Consider the following 20,525-nt stretch of genomic DNA (forward strand, 5'->3'; position numbering starts at 1 on the left):
GCTAAGGGATATCCGGTGGATAGTGGGTAGCAGGCTTGGACACCTATGATACAAATATACCATGTATAAATGTGGAAAAAGTGCAATGTACAATTTGATTAAATAAGTCTGAATAAATCTTCAGAATAAAACAAGCATGGGCAAATTGATAGTCATTGCATATGTGAATGTGAATTATTTTGTTTTGTAAATGTATATTTAAAATGTGAATTATTTATATATTTTTGTGGATTGTGTTTACATTTTTCGCCATGACAAACAGACATTAATGACACATGAAACGTCACTAAAAATTGATGAAATCTCGCCTAATGCACTAATGCAAGATACATTGTTTTGATCTTGCTTGCCTCTGTGGGGCAAAAATGTAAAAACACTTTCACACCAACAATTATGGATATAATTACAATAGTAATTAAATACTCCTGAGAAAAGTTTTTCTAAACTAACAAGACTTCAAGTCAAGGTAATTATTTCTTTGTTTGGACACACTGGTTAATTAAACCCATTAGACCAGTTCATTAGTTTAACAGCCCTTTATAAAGCCCCTTTCTAGTAACACTGCAAGATTTCAAACCAAAGGCAGATCTACAGAGCAGTTAGGTATCTTTGCACTTGTTCATTAAACTGAAAACTAGTTCTGATGTATTTGTTAAACGTTTTCAGTTACTGTACTTATATTTTAATTTATGAGTCTATAAATGTGTGATTTTAGTATTCTTCCATGCTAATTGATATACAATTTGCTGTATTATGTTTTATTAATATTCATTTTATTTACAAAATTACATTTTACTTTCATTTCTTTTGTCACACTGTAGCTGTAAATGAATTAACTGTGTTTATTTCAGCTTTTACCGGAGTTCAAATGAATTTGTCAGTCACATTCAGCAATGGAACGGCTTCTTTCAATGAAGGATTTTATCTGACTGCCTTCCAAACTTTGCCAACCAAAAACTACCTGATTTTGGGCTTGGCGATCATCTACATCATCACCTTGCTGGGCAATCTTGTTCTCCTCTCTGTTGTCCTCATGAACTCCAGCTTACAGAACCCCAAGTATCTTGCTGTGTGTAATCTAGCCGTCGTCGACATTTCAATCAATAGTGTTATTATTCCTCAAATGGTGCCTGTTTTTGTGTTCAACCAGAACTATATCTCATTTGGCGCCTGTTTTTCTCAAATGTTCTTCATGCATTTTTTTGGTGACATGGAGTCTTTCTCTCTTGCTCTTCTGGCATATGATCGTCTGATCGCCATCTGCTGGCCTCTGCGTTACTCTACCATAAACACCAACCTGAGGATGCTGCTTATCATAGCATTGATCTGGATTCTAGTTACTCTGCTGGATATTTTTCCAGTCATTTTTGCCTCTAGGCTTCCTTACTGTAGCTCCAGAGCAGTACTGAGCTGTTGTTGTGAACATGGCCCAGTTTACAGACTGGCTTGTACAGACACTACTTATAACCGACAACTAGGAACTGTTAAGACAATGATCACCTTGCTGGGCCCTTTGTTTTTTATTGTTTTCACATATGTGATTGTAGTGATTGCTGTGATGCGGATTGCCTCTGTAACCCAGCGCTGGAAGGCCTTTCACACCTGTCTTACTCATATGATGCTGGTCATGCTGTATTACATGCCAGTCATTATAGCGTATGTGCTAGGGAACTTGCGATTAGTTCAGAATGTTGATCTTTTAACAGCAATACTGACTGTTTCTGTTACCGTTCCAGCAATGTTGAACCCCATCATCTACAGCTTAAAGACTGATGAACTTAAAGAAAGGATGGTCAAACTTTTTAGACAATCAAAAGTGGCTCAACAGATCATTAAAACTGAGGTCAAGGCTTTACAACAATGACTGCTTTGTTCCATCCAGACTAGAAGTTACTTTTGATGTGTAAAGCTGTAAACTATGTTTCAACAGTTATGAATTTTGTAATAATGTTGCAGGAAAATAAAACAAAAATGTTTGAACTTGTTGAATCAATTTTTCTTCATCAAGGCATTAATGTGTTGTTTATTTATAATCCAGCATTTATGTATTCATTCAATTTAGTGCTGTCAAATGTTCTTGACTTTTTATTTATTCATTTAATCAATGTGAGGAAATTCAAATAAAGTTTCATAATGTATAACTGTTAGAACTGCTGAGGATGGAAAAACTGTAAATTGATGGCTAAAATTAATAAGAGCCAATGGTTACTGTACAAACACATAATATAACACAATAACATCTTATGTAGTCGTGCTTTGTATTGCATTTTTGATAAATATATGTCCATATTTGCCAGTTTTCAGTAATTAAGACTTGTCATTTATTAATCTTGAAATGCGTTTGATATTAAAAAAGCCTTGTTTGCTGACATCATCATCCTCATCATCATCTTCATCAGTAATTAAGAACACTAGCGGTCAAATTGATTAACCTAATCATGAATATTGTAAAATAGTCAATTGCAAGTTATTTCTATAATATTTCAGTGGGATATATGTATAACGCATTCTTCATTTACCCACAAGATGGCAGAAAAACACACAACATGCTTCACAACATATTCACACACTATAAGCCTAAAAAGGGCCAACTTCTAACAGCAATACAAAGCCAAGATCCACCAGTCAGAATTATGACCGAATATTGTCCATGCTAAGAGTGCAATGATACAGATTGCTCACAGTTCAATTTGGATTACGGTTTTAGGCTCTTGGCTTGGAGATATTGTCAAATAAAAATAAAATAATCCATTTACAAGCAATAGCACGAACAATAGTGATTGTCATGCTTTTCAGGTATTTAACAGTAGTTTTCAGCTACAGCAACTGAGTAATATAATCATATATAGCACAGCATAGCCTAAAGGCCATTTGAATAAAGCTCCTTAATAACATCTGATGAGAGGATATTTTCTAACTTCAACTTATATATTATTTCTATAACATCTGTTGTATAGGAGAGCTCCTTATTTTTCAACAGGCATGTCATATGAACTTACAGAAGTATGTGCACAACTTAATACTGCATATAAAAAGTATTAAATCCTATTATATCTGTTAAGAAACCCTGTTCATTTCACATAGGGCTTTTTTAAAATAAACAAATTAGGAATTGATACAGTTATAAAGGCAATTAGTTACAAAGTGTGTGAATGTGACTTTAAACAACGTAAATGTGTTGCTACAGTATAAAAAAGTAAAACACACACACACACACTTTTTGTTGGCAAAGGGTTTGCAATGCCACAGACATGCACTGAATTATGAAAAAAAAACAACCGTTGTTATGAGATTATCATTTGGTGACATTATGCTGTTGTTGTTCTTGTTGGGACTATGGAAGTATAAGCTTGATGATGTAACAGAATCACATATAAAGCTTTCCCATACAGAGAGTTTTCTTTTTAAGATTTTTACTTTTTTGTTTATCAATTCAATCAATCAATCAATCAATCAAGCCTTTATTTGTCACTACACTTTCGTATAGCGAAATTGGACCCCCCAGACCATACACAAAACATCACAAACAACTTTTCAGGGGAGACAGATCTTAGGAGGTAGCATTTAGAAACGAAGAAAGATACATTTGGACAGTTAGGCAAAAAAAAAAACGCTCCCTCAGCTTGCCCTTGATTAGGACAAAGTGAGAAAAGGGAGAAAAACAGCCCTATCTTAGCATAAGCACACCGGCAAGACACAACATAGACAGAGGGGATGGGAACAGGGGTAATGGAAAACAGTCCGTTGAGTGCGGGCAGCCAACTGGTCTAGCAGCCATTTCCGGCGCAAGTCACAGCCCCGCCCACGCCCCACGTGGGTAAAAGCACACGAAGGCGTTTGGATGGGGATCGGTGGTGAATGTTTATCTGTAGATATGTTTGTGTGTGTGTGTGTGAGCCTGCATAGTCCAGAGTCCCGCAGGTGTCCTTGACAGGGGCAGGAATTTCAGAGCGTCCGCTTATCTTGCTTATCCCAGGGAGTTGTTTACTTCCAGCCGAGGCCGTCTGGCAGGAGTAAGAGGAGAGCCGAAAAAAAGACAGTAAGATACTTCCACTTTAGGTCAATATCTGCCAATTTCACAGATATTTAATGTCCATCACTCGTCTCCCGATCTGGCCAAAATTTGTTGCAGAGCCGCTAGCTTCACCTCGATGGTTTCCAGTTTGCGGTCAAGGACCATAGTCTGATTCGCGACCCTACCCATCAGTGTTTCAATCAAGCCGGCCAGCCTAGTGGGGTTTTGAGCTGCGCTGACCGCTTTTATCAGTTTCCGATATCCCAGGGCCCCGCATAAGCCCATCAGCAGAAACCCTGTTATCAAAATTGCACCCAGTTCAAGGATTTTAATCCAAATACAATGGCATTGGTGTTCATTTAATAGTACAAACACCAACATGACTCCCCTTCATTTGTGTGTCAATGTTTCAGATCTTTTTACTCAATTTTAATGATTTATTTAATTGTATAGTGTGAATATACACAACTGTACAAAATGTAGGGTGAAGGTAAGATTTTGTTCCAAATGAAAGCAATCATTTTGAATGATATTGAGTAAGTATTGTTATAAAATATATCAGAGTTGTTTTTTGAGTCTTGATCTTTGCATTCAACAAAGAAATCTTGAAGAAATGATCATGGTTTCCACAAAATATTGAGCAGCATTTGATTTTCTTTTTAAAAATTGAGCTTAATATTAAAGGGAATTTCTAAAGAATTTTGTGCTATAGATGATTGCTATAATGACTGCAGGAAATTCAGCTTTGCCATCAAAGAGATCAATGACAATTTAAAACAAAGATTTTAAGCTGTAATATTACACACCATTATAGATTTTACCATGTTGTTTTTGTTTAGAAAATAAGACAATCAACCAATTGTTTTAATGAATAAACATCCAAAAAATGAACTATTTGATTCTCCAGTGTTTTTCCCCTTTTGTCATCCTTAGTAGGTTCAAAATTTGCTTTTAGTCTCATCTGTCACTTAGTTTGCTTAAAGGATAGTTCACCCAAAAATGAAAATTTACTCAATGGCTTCAAACCTTTATGAGTTTCTTTCTTTAAAAAGGTATTCTGAAGAATGCTGGAAATCTGTAACCATTGACTTAAATAGTAGGAAAAACAAATACTACAGAAGTCAATGGTTACAGCTTTTCAGCATTTTTCTAAATATCTTATTTTATGTTTAACAGAAGAAAAAAATACTTATAAAGGTTTAAAACAACTGAACGATGAGTGACTGATGACTGAAATATTAATTTGTTTGTATGTGTGTGTGTGCGTGTGTGCACGTGTGTATGAGTGAACATCCATTAAATATATATATTATATATTGCATGTGATTAGGTTGCTGTTGTCCATTTTTGCATCCAGATTTTTATTTGCTCAGCAATTTATCCTCTAATAGAAATGTATTCATTTTTAATTTAAGAGCTGCTGTATAGATAAAAAAGTTCAATGCTGTAATAATTCGAATTTAGCATAATTAAATAATGGGAATTTAGCATAATTGTATCAAACTATTGCTCTGGGATTTGATCTGGAAATAATCTTTATGGAAAACCTTCATGCTGTATTGGGAATATGTGTACAGTATGTTAGTGCTATTATCACTATTGCTCCCAGATGCCTATAATACTGTATTAATTCCCTCAGTGGAAAGCACAATTCCCTCACAGCAAAAAGGTCGCTGGTTCGAGCCTCGGCTGGGTCATTTGGCATTTCTGTCTGGAGTTTGCATGTTCTCCTTATGTTCACATGGGTTTTGCCTGGGTGCTCTGGTTTGTGGTACGACATGTGGTATAGGGGAACTCGGTAAGCTAAATTAACTGTAGTGTATGAGTGTGTTTGGGTGTTTCCCAGTAGTGGGTTGCAGCTGGCAGGGCATCCACTGCGTAGAATATATGCTGCATAAGTTAATGGTTCATTCCCCTGTGGCGACCCCAGTTTAATAATGGGACTAAGCTGAAAAGAAAATGTATAAATGAATATGCCAGATTCCAGATTTTCATGTAGTTGTATTTCTGACAAATATTGTCCTAACAAAGTCATTACATCAATGGAAAGCTTATTTATTCAGCTTTCTGGGGATGTACAAACCTTAATTAAAAAAAGATTGGAGCCCAGAGTCACTGTATTCCCAAAGAAGTTATGCACAGAAATCATGATCCATGTGTTTTAGGGAAACAAATGGATACAAAATAGATGGAGAGACTTATAAAGATTAGAAGACTTTTATTTTTACAACAGTTATATTCTTACAAAATTTTAGAGTTAAACATATTAAAGTTACACCAACAAGCATATTTCAGGATAAACATTGGTTTCCAAATTTAAAGACATTTTGAAGAAATAATAATTATATGACACTGTCTGGGTTAAGATACATAGACTCAAACATTATGCACCTACTTGAAGATACCAGTAGAGGGCAGTAAAAGACCATTATGAGGCTGAGACTTTACATTGATGTGTGTTATTACCTTTCAGTATCAAAGAGGTCATTATGACCTTTGATGACCTTTAAAAACAGACACAATAAATGGAAACTTACATTTGTGTGTATTATGCTTTCATGTTATGTATACTATACAGAGAAGAATGGGAAATGTGGAGACCAACATGCTCATTATAACATTAGCTTATGGAAAAAAAGAAAAACATTTTGAAATAATATTTATTTTAATCACACTTTTAAGTTGATTTTATCAACCAAAAATACAAGTAAATCACAGTGAATGATGTGTTTAAGGTTGTATAAAATATGTCAACATACTATGGCAATGATTGGTCACTTAAATCACGTTTTTTACTTCTTCATTTACTGTCACAATATCAATAGAACAAAAGCAAACCAGCTTGATTAATAAAGGTCACAGAACAGTTTCATATATTATATTTCTTTGAGAATTTGAATTGATTATGAGGATATATAATTAACAAACTTTTCTAGCGTCAAACAGACCCAATTAAATAATGAAAAATTTTACAGCCTCATTTGGAAATGTTCTCTCTGATCGGTGCAGATCTGCTTTTAAGCATTTTTCGAATTAGGTCCTTAATTTCACCTGTGTTTAAAACATAAATAATAGGATTTAGCATTGGTGGAATTGCATATGACAGAGATGTGCTGATGACTCTGGCATTAGGATTCAGTGAAAGCAAGAGCTGGGCAAGGTATGTGCAGAATAAGGGGAGGAAAAAAATTCCTACTAACAACAGGTGAGACACACAGGTCTTCAGTGCTTTTAATCGTCCTTCCCAAGTTGTGATTTTGATTAAAGCAAGAAAAATGCCCAGATATGAAAAGACAATAACGACCATTGGTGCTATAATGTACATAGCTGAAATGACATACGCCATAATCTTATTTTTGCTAATGTCACTGCATGCCAACCTATACACTGGTCCATGATCACAAAAATAACTCTGTATCATATTAGATTCACAGAATGAAAGTCGGTCAATCAAAGACACCATCAAGGCCACCACAGAAGAATTAAAAGCCCATATTGCTGAGAAAATTAAAATCATATTGGAATTATTGACAATGCTATGATATCTCAATGGCAAACAAATTGCAATTAAACGATCATACGCCATAACAACAAGAGTGAAACTTTGCATAGTACTAAAGAGGAACACAAAAAACATATTTGCCATACAAGCATTGTAGTAGATGTACTGAGAGTCAAACAGAAAAGTCTTCATCATGTTAGGAATCAGTGCGTTAGCTTCCCCAAAGTCAGCCAAGGCCAAGTTAAACATACCAATGTACTTTGCACTGTGCAGCCTCCGGTCAAGAACTATAATGAGAATGACTGCAGTATTCCCAACTACAGTTATGAAATACGTGATGAATAAGAATATATAGTAATAACTGCTGTACCCTATACCTGTGAGCCCAATGACGAAAAAGTATTCAGGATGAACGATGGAGATATTCTTGGAAAAACTTGCATTTACAGAACTCATGGCAGCTTTGCGTCTTGTGTTTTGAAAAATCTAAAAAATAAAAAAGAGATGATAAAAAATGTACAGAATTGTCATTTCTAAACAGTAACTACAATTTTTAAAATTGTATATACCTTTTAAAATAACTTTGCATAATATTTGAATAACTCCAAAGTTTTAGAGCCAGCAATGACAGTGACTGTCTTGTAAACTCGACGGAACCAATACCGCATAAACGTTTGTCCTTATTCAAGCATGCCACCGAGATCTTTGGCGGTCTGTTTCAGTGAACCTAAATATATCCGCATCTCATCTCTTGAGAGCATACAGAAAACACAATGATGTAATACCAATGCGTTTTTACATAAAAACAACTGCCCTTGTGCTCTCTTTTAGTTATACTAATAATAATTATAATACTATAATAATCATTTCATCATAAAATAAACAATTTTAAAAGGATATAATTGTAAAAGTCATTGTGTATTTATTATCATCTAATAGCTTTAAGCCTCATTCACACTACGACTCGCAGTGGCAAAGCAACTGTTCATTTTAACGAAGAGCGAGCAACTTCAGGCAACCTCTGTCTATGCGATCGACCATTGGCAACCAGGTGAGCATGTCGGAAGACAAAGTTCAGAATCTTTCAATTCTATACAAATCAAAAGCGATTTTCTTGAGCGACAGCAAATAAGAGCACCAGTAGTGCTCAGGTGATGCTCTCGCAGCTCGCTCAGAGGCCGGTTGTGTGCGTGCTGTACATAGCTTCACAGATCAGCGTTTGAAGCAGGTCGCCACCCAGAGTGACAGACAGATACAAAGTCACTGCTAGCGTGAATGAGGCATTAGTCAGTATTATAGGCCTACTGTCATATATCTAATACATGCGTCATTTAATCCTAGCATGTGAAAGTGAATTAAACCTTTCTTTGAATTTGTTTATTTTATAATATAATGTATAAGGGATCACACTAAAAACACTTTTCAGCTCTAAAATCGTCTTTTTTGTAACCCAGGCTCATTAGGAATACATAATCAGGGCTATCTTCATGCTTCACCATACATTTACCTGAAGTTTCTGGGTAAAACTAATGCTATGGGGTGGTATGAGTTTTGTTTTAAAAAATGCCATTTAAAGGGACATATTATTGATGAATAAAATAATTGCTTTCATGGGGATTCTTCACATATCAACAAATTTTGTTATGATACTATAAATTCAGTACCAATCGGTATTGAAAATTTTAAAACGTCCACTCTTGATTGCATACTCAAACACCGCTGATTGGCCATTGTGTTCACATGCTCAACAGAGGTCATAGAGGTCATCAGTTCACCTCACTTCACTGCTGTTCACAGAATGGGAACACAGATACAGGGACACTTGAGTATTTCAAAGCCACATAGATCAGTCGATTCATCAGCGGATCGCTTGTATATCAGCTCATAGATTGACCAGCAGATCAACGTGATTTTAAAACACTTAAGTGTCCTTGTATCTGTTTTCGAGCTCGGTGAAAACTGGGGAAGTGCAGTGAGCTGATGACCTTTACGGCCATTCATAATCATTTCTGTTAAGCACATGAATACAATGCCAATCAGCGGTGTTAAAAACATGCTTAACAGCACTGAAATATTAGCGGGAAATGGACGTTTTAGACAATTCAGTAGTGATTGGTACCAGAATTCCAGTATAGTGAAAACACTAGCACCAAATAATAACAAAAACAACCTAAACGCGATTGTGATCCATGATCATGGTTCATGGTCAGCTTTTCCTTAATGGTCAGTTTGCTTGGTAGTTCATTTTGTATGATGTCGTACCTGGCATGTGAAGTCTGGTGTAGGACAGTTCCAGAAACCATATAAACAAAGAAATGCGTAATCATGATTAAAATACAACAGCCACGATGTGCTTTTCTTTTCTAATGTAGCCCTGGGCACAAATTGCTAATGATTCTCAATTCCCATAGGTCTCCTTTAAAGCAATTAATTTAACTTGGCAGCCATTTTTGAAATGCCTCTCTGGCATTCTCACAGGCATTCAATTTGAATGGGGAAATATCACATTTTCCGAAACTGTCCAACTGGGTCTTGATGGCAAATCTCCTACCAAAATGGCAGCAGCCTTTTTGTTTCAAGAAGTTGAAGCTGCTGTCATGCGATTTATGAGGTCAGATTGGATGGACACTTCAAAAGCACTGGGATATGGCTCCTATTTTAACCTCAGGACAAAAACAAACTGATTAGTTGTGTTTGTATCACACAAATATGACTGTGGACACACTATACCTACACACATTTCTGTCCAAACAGCTTCCAAAAGTTGATTTTGCATCATAGGTGCCCTATTAAGGGACTTTACCTCTGTTCAACTGCAGTTGCACAGTGCGTTTTGTCAAAAATGCAAGGCACAGCAGGCGGTTAGAACACAAGTTGGTTAACAGTGCACAAAAAACCTTCACTGTCAATGGGAATATTTATTTCAAGTCTATATGAAGCAATCAAAACTATAATAAGTTTTCATATATTAGGCCATGATTGTCAATATTTAGGTTCAGATTAAACCAGAAAAATAGACAACAAATGGGCAGTTACATCGGCTTGTGTGAAAATGGACACGATTTTGCTTAACTTTAAAAAGTTTATTTAAACTATTTGTATAGCACTGTCAAGTTTTTTTTTTTTTTAATGAGGTCGGGATGGTTGATATGCCAAAAATATTATATCACATTTATTTTCAGGAAAACCATGATTTAAAATTTTATGACAATTCTTATTGTCCTATTCTGGTTTTATAATTGTTTCTAATATTTTTTTATAAAGTTGTCTAAGCAGAACAGCTAGTGTAAATGTGTCTATTTTAGGGTGTAATAATACCAAGACCTTTTAGGGTTTTTTTTTTTTTTTTTTTTTTTTTTACAAGAAAAACAAAAATGGCAAAAAAATAAAATGAACATTTTCTAGCACTTGACTCAACTGAGTCTTGGTGGCAATGTATGGACATGGGTTAATTCAGTTTCTACCCCTTAAAGTTTCAAACATATGATCCAAATTGGAAATTTCATCACCATAGAGGCACCAAATGCTGAATATCGGGGATGTGTGTCTGTGCACCACCTTTATGACAATTTTGTTTTACCTTTTTTTAATAATCAAGCTGTTGGTTACAAGGCCTGGTATCAGGATCCAGGGTGACACAGAAATCCTCTGTAGTTTGACTATAAAGTTAAATAACCAAACATAAAGAAAGGCAATAGTAATTTGAGATGGTGGGAGTAAAAAATATTTTACAAATAATCTTACAATTATTAGACATTTTAATAGAAAACAAGCTCACACTGCAGATACAGCTCAAATTACCCAGTCAGCTTGGTTTTTAAAACCACTAAAACGTGTTCTCCTTTGATGTTTTTACAGTGCAGTGTCTTTATTTAGACAACTTTAAAGTTTCTAGAGATTTTCTCAGCATTGTATTTTAAACCCTCACATTTAATTCACATAATTGTATCTCGAACAAATATTGTGCTATGCTAACTAAGTTTATACATAAATGGGGAGCTTAATTATTCAGCTTTCAGGTGATGTATAAATTGACACCCTGGACTACAAATATTTTTTTATAAGAATTTTTTCCTCAAAGGAGTAATAAAAAAATGAAAAATCATGATCTGTGTGTAATACAGTAGGGAAACAAATAGATACTTTTTATAACAGATTCTTGCAACATTTTAGAGTTTTTAACAAAGCATATTAAGACATTCTTGTCAAAATTTAGATAAAGTTACACCGGCAAGCATATTTTAGAATAAACATTGGCTTCCATATTTAAAGAGGTATAAATTATTATGGAATATTATACAATCTGAATGACAGTGTCAGGCTTATTATCTGAGAGTTTTACATGGAATCATCCAACATGTGCCTATTTGAACTTACCAGCAGATAGCAGTAAAAGACCATTTATGAGGCTGAGACTTTACATTAATGCAAGTCGACTTTTATTCATGTAAATTAAAATAAATTTTAGATGTTCATATGTTTGAATCAAAGCTTTAGGCATCAAAGCTGTCATTTTAATAAGCTTTAAAAACAGAAAAAATAAACGGAAAATGCAAAGTTACATTTGTGTGTATCATGGTTTCATATTTAAAAATGTATTACTGTACAAAAAAAGAGGGTCATTTTAAAATTGACACTTGGAATGAAAACACAAACATCAAGAAGTAATATTTAAAATGATCACACTTCTCACTGAATTAGCAGAAAAGAAACAAAAATACTTGTAAATGACAGTAATTGATAGGATTAAGGCAATATGAAATGTCAACATACTGTGGCACCGATTTCTCACTTAAGTCACATTAATATTTTCCTTCTTTTGCAGTACAATATCAAACAAACAGAAACACTAGAAATCAGCTGGATTAAAAACCGTAACATAAAAGTTTCATGTATTTTATTTTTTTAAGAATCTGAATTGTTTGGGTTGCATTTTTTGTCTTTAAAAGTAAATTCTTAAGATGGTTATATAGGAAAAAATAGCACAAAAAAAAACTTCTTCCCAGAGATGTTTTTTTCTACTGTCATTCAGACCCAATCACATAACAAAAAATGTTACAGAATCATTTTGAAATGTTCTCTCTGATCGGTGCAGATTTGTTTTTAATCATTTTTTTAATAATGTCTTTGATTTCTGCTGTGTTTAAAACATAAATAATAGGATTTAGCACTGGAGGAACAGCATACGAAAAAGATGTGCTGATGATTCTGGCATTGGGTGTGAGATAAAGCAAGACTTGTGCAATGTATGTGCAGCATACAGGGAGGAAAAATATTCCCACTAACAACAGGTGAGACACACAGGTCTTCAGTGCTTTTAATCGTCCTTCCCAAGTTGTGATTTTGATTAAAGCAAGAAAAATGGCCAGATATGAAAAGACGATAACGACCATTGGTGCTAAAATGTACAGAACTGAAATGACATATGCCATAATCTTATTCATGCTATTGTCATTACAAGCCAACCTAAAAACTGGCCCGTGATCACAAAAATAACTCTGTATCATATTGGATTCACAGAATGAAAGTCGGTTGATCAAAGACACCATCAAGGCCACCACAAAAGTATTAAATGCCCAAATTGCTAAAGTCATTAAAATCATACTGGTATTATTGACAATAGCATGATATCTTAGCGGCAAACAAATTGCAATTAAACGATCATATGCCATAACAACAAGAGTGAAACTTTGCATGGAACTAAAGAGGAACACAAAAAACATATTTGCCATGCAACCATTATAGGAGATGTACTGAGAGTCAAACAGAAAATTCTTCATCATGTTAGGAATCAGAGCACTAGTTTCACCAATATCAGCCAAGGCCAAGTTAAACACACCAATGTACTTTGCACTGTGCAGATTCCTCTCAAGAGCTATAATGAGAAGAACTACAGAGTTCCCAATTACAGATATAAAATATGTGAAAAATAAAAATATATAGTAATAACCACTGTGCTGTATACCCGTAAGTCCAATGATGAAAAAGTTCTCAGGATGAACAATGGAGATATTCTGGGAAAAACTTGCATTTACAGAACTCATTGCAGATTTGCTTTTGTTGTTTCGAGCAAGCTGAAAATAAATATAAGAAACAGAACAATGAAAATCTAGAGAATTTACAAAAACTGTCATTTTAAAATGGCAAATACAATGTCAAAACATACCTTTCTGTAACTTTGCATAATATTGGAATATCATGTAGTTATTTTTTAGAGCCAGAGGCAACAAGAAAAAACTTCTGAGCTGCTTTGGATTAAAGTACTCTGCTATAAATGCTCATCCTTTTTTTCTCATGCTGCAGGGACCACTGGCTATCCGTGTCACAAATTCAAATATATCACATGATTCAACTCATGAGAGAATTCAGAAAAAACAATGATGTAATATGTATTGTACAGTACAATACCACCAATTCTGATGTTTTAGCAATTATGAAATCTATTAAACAATATGTATGTTTTGTTCTCTTCATTAAATACAAACTGAATATTATATAGAAGTATATGGATGAAATTGTTTTTACAACTATAAGCAACGTAATGTATGCCTGTCAACTAACTCTCATTAAAGTTTCAGTATACAGTAGCAAAGGTGTCCTGACATTTTATCCTACCCATCGCATTATGTCACCAACATTGTATTTAAATTGTTTAAGAGTGGGGTTAGCTATTGGGAATATTAGGGTGATATTATAACCTTATATCACACCACTCCACATCAAAATCTGTAGCATATTTCTTCATCAAGATTTGCTACCTACTTATTAAATTAACAATTAAACAAGATATAGGACAAATTAACAGAACACTGGTATTACCAGACTTTTCAGTTTGGATTAGTACAACAAACTGGCACCGTATGTAATTGCAAAGTTTTTTATAGTCAGCAAAATGTTTGTTGGGGTCCATTGGAATAAGGTAGGAGTGTAACAATACATGTAATCATACTGAGCAATTTGTTACTGGACCCCTTTGGCCCGTTTTCACTGAGTGGTAGGGTACAGTTTGGTTCGGTATGCTTTTATGGCCGTTTACACTGTCAAATGGTATCTAAAAGCGAACCAAACCTAACCAAAATTTTGGGTACCCTTTGTAAAAGGTACTTCACAACAAAAAGGTACCAAAAGGTGGAGCTAGACGTGCAACGGGATGCTACTGATTTACAGAGATATGTCACTCACTTCTGCAATAACAGGAGAAGAAAAACAAAGAAACCGCCATTTTTTAAAACACAGTCGAGACACTACACTATAATAATATATAGATATAATAATGAGCCATGGTCGTCCTGAGCTCAAACAAACCTTGTTGTCATCTTGGTGAACAGCCACAAAGCTGAGAAGAACAAAATCTGCCTTGTCCTGTTTTTGTTTTACGAGGCCGTCTAAAAGTGCTAGCAGTTTCATTTTCTCCAGAGAGCTCATGATCGCGTGTCTATATTTGAAATAAAGAACTTGTTGAGCTGATGATAATAACATGCGCGAGATTATTAAAGTGCTTCACTCATTCTAAATCTTCAGAAACGCAAGAGAGAAGCTAGAAAATAACAAAGGAGAAGCTGGAAAAAACAAAGGAGCAAATTATTCTTTCAGCAACCTAAACATGAACAAACTGCCACGTTTATCTATTACCATCACCTTTTGGACATTACATGTGCTAGTGAAGATTCAAGATACTGTACAGAAGAGATGTTTGCACTGACTGTGAGCTATCTGTTGCGTGGGTACCATTGGTAACCTTTTGGCAGTGGAAATGCAAGCCTCATATAGGTGACCTGTATCGTGCCATACTGTACCACTTTTCAGCCTCTGGCGTCTAGACAGCAGGTCTGCACAGAAGTTTGGCCAAAAGAAAATGGTTGTGTCCATCTCAAGGTTTTTTCCTTTACTTTCGTCAATTGGTGAGGTTTGTTCTTCAAGACTGTCGCCTCTGGCTTGCTTGGTTTGGGACTTGTGGAGCTGTGCATCAATGGATTTGCTCTTTAATGTTTGGACTTTCAGCAGTAAAAGTTAAGCCACACTGAACTAAACTAAACTAAACTCTGAAAATCTACTAGAATTTCTAAGTTAAGCTGCGTTAACACAATCTACATTGTAAAAGCTCTATATTAATAAAGATGAATTGAACTGAAAGGAAAAATTTTAGTGCATGTGTAACAAAAGCAATTAACTGTTTTATGTGTGGCACAATCATTGTTCAAAACCAAGTTTTTAGATGAAGTCCATTTTGCACTTTAAACGCAGCCCATACAGCAACTTATCTGAGAATCTGCTACTGCTTACTCTTGTCTGTATGACCAAATTAGCTGATTAAAATTATAATTCCACATTTTAATGAGAAAATTTGTCATCACGGCAGAGTATCTCTCAAAATTTGACATTGCAGCCTGTATTATCTATGTCAAATGTCAACCAACGAAAATGCATGAAAAAGTGACAATGCTAGACTTCAGTCTGTGTTGCATGGTCAGTGTGAATACAGCGCCACCACACTGACAAACACAATACAATGTCTTAATAAATCAGAGCCCCTAGTTTTTCATGATTTCTTTGTGTTTTTTTGCAATACTTCTTATTATTTTTATTTTTGCGATGGTAATTTCTCCCCCACCCTTCATGTAATGTAATGACTGTGAGGGTACAGGTGAGATGTCATTTTTCAAGAAACACTCAAATACGCCCTGTGAGCTGCGTATGTAACATCTAGGAGTCATGTAAAACAATTAAATGCAAACTGAATTCAATATAATTTGATTATATGGTTTGGAATTGGATGTTTTATGAGATTATTTACATTTTTGTAATTATTTTGCATTTAAATTAAGAATTTTGCAGGATCGCAAAAATGTTTGACTTTTTGTTTATTTTGCATTGGATTCAGCAATCGCAAAAAAAAGAGGGCCTGATAAATACTAGGCCTACTGTACTTTGGTACAAAATGTATTAGCTTCTCTTGATAGTACAAGATTGTGTTTTTGACACTCGCCTTGTTTGTTTGTTTACATTGCCTTCTGCCTGCCTGTACTGACCATTCGTCAGATATTTTACTACGACATCTGTTTGCCCCAGTATTGACTGTTGCCTCCCTGACCATGCTCATAAAAAACCTGCGTTTGGATCCGCACCTCTGTTTTTAGCATCCCACTTCACATTACACCTACAGCTGCGGTCATAAACAATCTCATCACACCTTTAGACCTGAATAACAATGGAAGCTAATGTTTATTACATGTTTGTTACAACTTTATAAACAGTGATTTCTTCTTCAGTTCTGATGTGGGCTAAATGCTCTAATGTGGTGGTGACAAGTAATACCTGGTTAGCTGGCTTCATTCTGGCTCCACTTTGGTAGTCAGTTTGGTTGTTTTAGTCTACAGCCCCTCATATAGCACCCAGACCAGGTCCTCGATACCTTTTTTCCCTTGTCTACCTCTGCTCCACTAGCTTCTCATCTTTTTTCTATTTTTTTTTTGTCAATTTTTTTATTTTTCTGTATATAATTTCATTATGTCATATATACTGTATTTACAAATTATGAAACATGACATGATTTTGACCACATTTTACTAAAGCGGTGAAATATTTACAGATTACATGATTTCACCAAGCGTATTTTAAAGAAAACAAAAAGACTTAAACATTTGGCATCACTGACATTTTTTATTATTAGGTAATAAAATTAAACAAGTAATTGCAGTTATTATTGGGTTGCATTTATTAGTTTATTAGTATATCTTTATGGATTTGAATTTAAGAAGATCAAATCATAAATAAAATGTATTATTATTAAATTATTATATAGTTATACAATAAGCAGGTTTAAACAATAGGAAATATCTGTCAATACTTGAAAATACAAATCAGGGCATTGCAAATTTAAATTTAAATTTAATTTTAAGAATAGACAACTTTAACTAAACTTGAGTCTTCAATCACACAAATGAGGCATCATCCCAAACATTGTAAAGATTATTTCAGACTAAATTTACATCTGCAGATCTCAGACAAACATACTTATTAATAAATTACAAATCACGTATCTTATAATTTTGCAGAAAATATAGAACAATAAATGGAAGACACTGAGTGTGCCATATATGAAATTTCAACCTACTACAGCAATGACTGCAGATAAAAGTCAAAATACTTGTTCTTATGTGTCTTGATATCAGTAAGCAACACAAATACTTGAAATCAACTTGATTAATAAACAAGCTTAAGATAACAGTATTGGATTTCAGAAGACAGCAGCACACGATAGGAAAAAAATACATTGTTCAATGACATTATTATTATTTTTTATTGTAAAAAAGACCTCTGTTAGACCCTAGCATGCAATTTTTTTATATAATTGGTGAAAAAATTATTTTAAAATGTTCTTACTAACTGGCCTCAGTCTCTTTTTAAACAATTTTCTAATTATATCTTTGATTTCAGCTGTGTTTAAAACATATATAGTGGGATTTAGCATTGCTGGAATAGTATATGACAGAGATGTGCTGATTATTCTGGCATTAGGAGTAAGAGTAAGCATAATTTGTGCTGTGTATGTGCAGTATACAGGAAGGAAAAATATTCCTACTAACAACAGGTGAGACACACAGGTCTTCAATGCTTTTAAATGTCCTTCCCAAGTTGTAATTTTGGTCAAAGCAAGAAAATATACACATATGAAAGGCCAACAATGACCATTGGCAGCATAATGTATAAAAAAAGCAAAATGAGACAAAAAAAGCAAAAAAACTCACAAATTTTGAGTTTCACTCACTACTATCTCATGCAAATCTGGCAAGAAGATGAATGAAAGACGGCATTTAACAATACCCCACGGGCCACAATAAATATCTTGTGATGCTGTTTGGCCTCACCAATGCCCCTGCCATGCTCCAGGCACTCATTAACGAGGTAAATTGGGACATGTTCAATATATTTGTCTTTGTGTAGTTGGACGATATAATAATATTTAAGTCAGTGGAGAAGCACGAGGCGCATGTCAGCAAGGTTCACCAAAGACTTGTTAAAAACCTTCTCTATGTCAAACCTGAGTAATCTGAGATCCATGTAGGCCAGACACAGTTTCTTGGGTTCATTGTCACCCCTGGTAACATGGAGATGAAGTTACTCTAGAAATATTGAGGCTGTTCTCAACTGCCCATTTCCACAGTTAAGGAGGTATACCGCTCTGTGGGCTTTGCAATGTTTAAGAATTTCATTTCTGCGGTGGCTCCCTTGACAGCACTGACAAGGGGAGGAAGAGTCAAAATTAGCTACGACCTTAGGCAGCGGGGGCCTTCCTGAATCTCAAGCACCACTTTACTTCTGCTCCCATTCTCTCTATCCAAAACCAAGACAGACCCTTTGTGGTGGAGGTGGATGCCTGTCTGATGCTAAGCACAACTACCATGTGGGCAATTAATACCTGCTCACCATGAAACTTGCCCTGAAATAGTGGCAGCATTGGCTTGAGGGGGCTCAACATCCTTTTCAGGTTCGTACAGACCATAAGAACCTGGAATATCTCCAGCAGGCAAAGCAGCTGAATCCTCGGCAGGCTCTATGGTCCTTGTTTTTAATAGATGTCAGTACACTCTTACTTACATATAACCAGCACTAAGAATCCCTAACCAGATGCCTTGTCCGAGCCTACTCTCCAGAGACACTGCAAAGACCTAGTTCCTAGATTCCTAGTTCAAGGATTGTTGCTCCTTCTATATAGGATCCGGAACAGGTGGAGTGTAAAGTCCAGGCCAATTAACCTGATCCAAGCAGTGGTCCACTGAGTAGCCAGTATGTTCCTCGATCAGTTTGAGCTCAAGTCTATCAGTGGGGACATGAGTTTCCTTTGACCTCCCACACAGGTAGCGCCCGCACCCTTGAATTCCTCCAACAAAGCTTTTAGTAAACATCAGCAACCTCAGGATCTGCTCTATCCCTTACCTCTTCCCCACAGGCCTTGGTTTTTATTGGAATTTATTACAAGACTTCCCCCTTACCAGGGCAACATTGTCATCGTGGTACACGATGACTGGTAGTTGTTAACCAGTTTTCTTCGGATGCTTGGTTCATTCCCCGGTCCAAGTTGCCTTCAACCAAGCAGACTAATGAACCATGATTTCAGAGCATTACAGCCCAATACTTCGTCCAACGTTGTCAGCTAACCTGGAGGAAAGCCAGAAACACTCTCCTTTGAACCTCCTGTTAACCCTGTTTTTTATCATTTATTTCTTCCTCATTCTTTTAGAACTAATCTTACATTTCATACCTCATTATTAAAACCTGTCTTGTCTTCTCCCTACAGGACCTAGTGGCCCCCTCGACCTCAGTTCTTCCTCATGTGTTCATATTTACCTTATTCTGATCACCTGCGACTGCTTCCAGCCAGGGTTTTTAAATTGCGATTGTCTCTTTGTATCTCACTAGGTTTTTGAGTCTGAACTCCATGAGCTGTCTTGCGGTCAATAGTCATCCAGGTCTGCGCCTAGTAAGACTTTTGTTTTGCCTGTTGTTTTCTCTCGTTGTGGAGTTTTTTTTTTTTTTATGTTTGTCTGTTAAAACATTTTTTTGCATGTCTCAATCTGAGAATAACCTATGTTGGCTAATTTTATTAATAAACACTTTGAGTGTTTCATTTGGGGTCCAACATTACTGCCCCTGTGGCTCAGTGGTACATATCTCAAGTCACTACACCAGAGACTTGATTTCAAGGTCCAATTGTGACATACAGAACTTAATAGAAAAAATGGATTACTGTTTTAAAAACAATTTGTGAATCTATTTGTGTATATTTTAAAGCTGATTAGCTAGGAAGTATGTGATTCTTCCAGTACGCTTGTGTTTTTGGTTTCTGTAGGGTAGTCAACTTGTTTGGGGTCTTATTTTTCACACTTGGATTTGATAATGAATAAATCTAAAAATGTAAAACGGTTTAAGGTGGATTGAGTTGGAATCATTGTAAATAAACACTTTAATTTTGGAAATACTGTCATTTTAAAGACAGATATTGTCCAT

General features: G+C 35.3%; 3 protein-coding genes and 1 pseudogene across 9 annotated transcripts in view; 1 reads left to right on the forward strand and 3 right to left on the reverse strand.

Moving 5' to 3' along the window:
* Positions 1 to 1,982, forward strand: part of or40a1 (odorant receptor, family 40, subfamily A, member 1) — a 617,996-nt gene extending 616,014 nt beyond the window's left edge. For 2 of the 5 annotated variants that reach the window (XM_073923365.1, XM_073923366.1), the window contains one exon: positions 852 to 1,982. In XM_073923365.1, the coding sequence (XP_073779466.1) occupies positions 852 to 1,864 (1,013 nt within the window). In that variant the 3' untranslated portion in view covers positions 1,865 to 1,982. 5 annotated transcript variants of the gene reach the window in all.
* A 4,234-nt stretch (positions 1,983 to 6,216) lies between these two features.
* or42e1 (odorant receptor, family 42, subfamily E, member 1) lies at positions 6,217 to 8,149 on the reverse strand. Of its 2 annotated transcripts, XM_005157696.4 has the most exons (2): positions 8,087 to 8,149; positions 6,217 to 8,003 (listed from the first exon to the last, which is right to left on the reverse strand). In XM_005157696.4, exon 2 carries the CDS (start codon positions 7,971 to 7,973, stop codon positions 6,993 to 6,995), a length of 981 nt encoding a protein of 326 aa, XP_005157753.1. In that variant the 5' UTR covers positions 7,974 to 8,003; positions 8,087 to 8,149; the 3' UTR covers positions 6,217 to 6,992.
* A 2,502-nt stretch (positions 8,150 to 10,651) lies between these two features.
* or42e3 (odorant receptor, family 42, subfamily E, member 3) lies at positions 10,652 to 13,752 on the reverse strand. Of its 2 annotated transcripts, XM_005157697.6 has the most exons (2): positions 13,684 to 13,752; positions 10,652 to 13,591 (listed from the first exon to the last, which is right to left on the reverse strand). In XM_005157697.6, the coding sequence occupies exons 1-2, from the start codon at positions 13,699 to 13,701 to the stop codon at positions 12,581 to 12,583; spliced, it is 1,029 nt and encodes a 342-aa protein (XP_005157754.1). In that variant the 5' UTR covers positions 13,702 to 13,752; the 3' UTR covers positions 10,652 to 12,580. The 2 variants fall into 2 exon arrangements, with proteins under 2 accessions (XP_005157754.1, NP_001122244.1); NM_001128772.2 differs by lacking the exon at positions 13,684 to 13,752 and having other exon boundaries at positions 12,294 to 13,593.
* On the reverse strand, positions 17,781 to 18,278 carry or2.13p (odorant receptor, family 2, member 13, pseudogene; annotated as a pseudogene).

The sequence above is a fragment of the Danio rerio genome, chromosome 15 (genome assembly GCF_049306965.1).
Source record: "Danio rerio strain Tuebingen ecotype United States chromosome 15, GRCz12tu, whole genome shotgun sequence".
Taxonomy (NCBI): domain Eukaryota; kingdom Metazoa; phylum Chordata; class Actinopteri; order Cypriniformes; family Danionidae; genus Danio; species Danio rerio.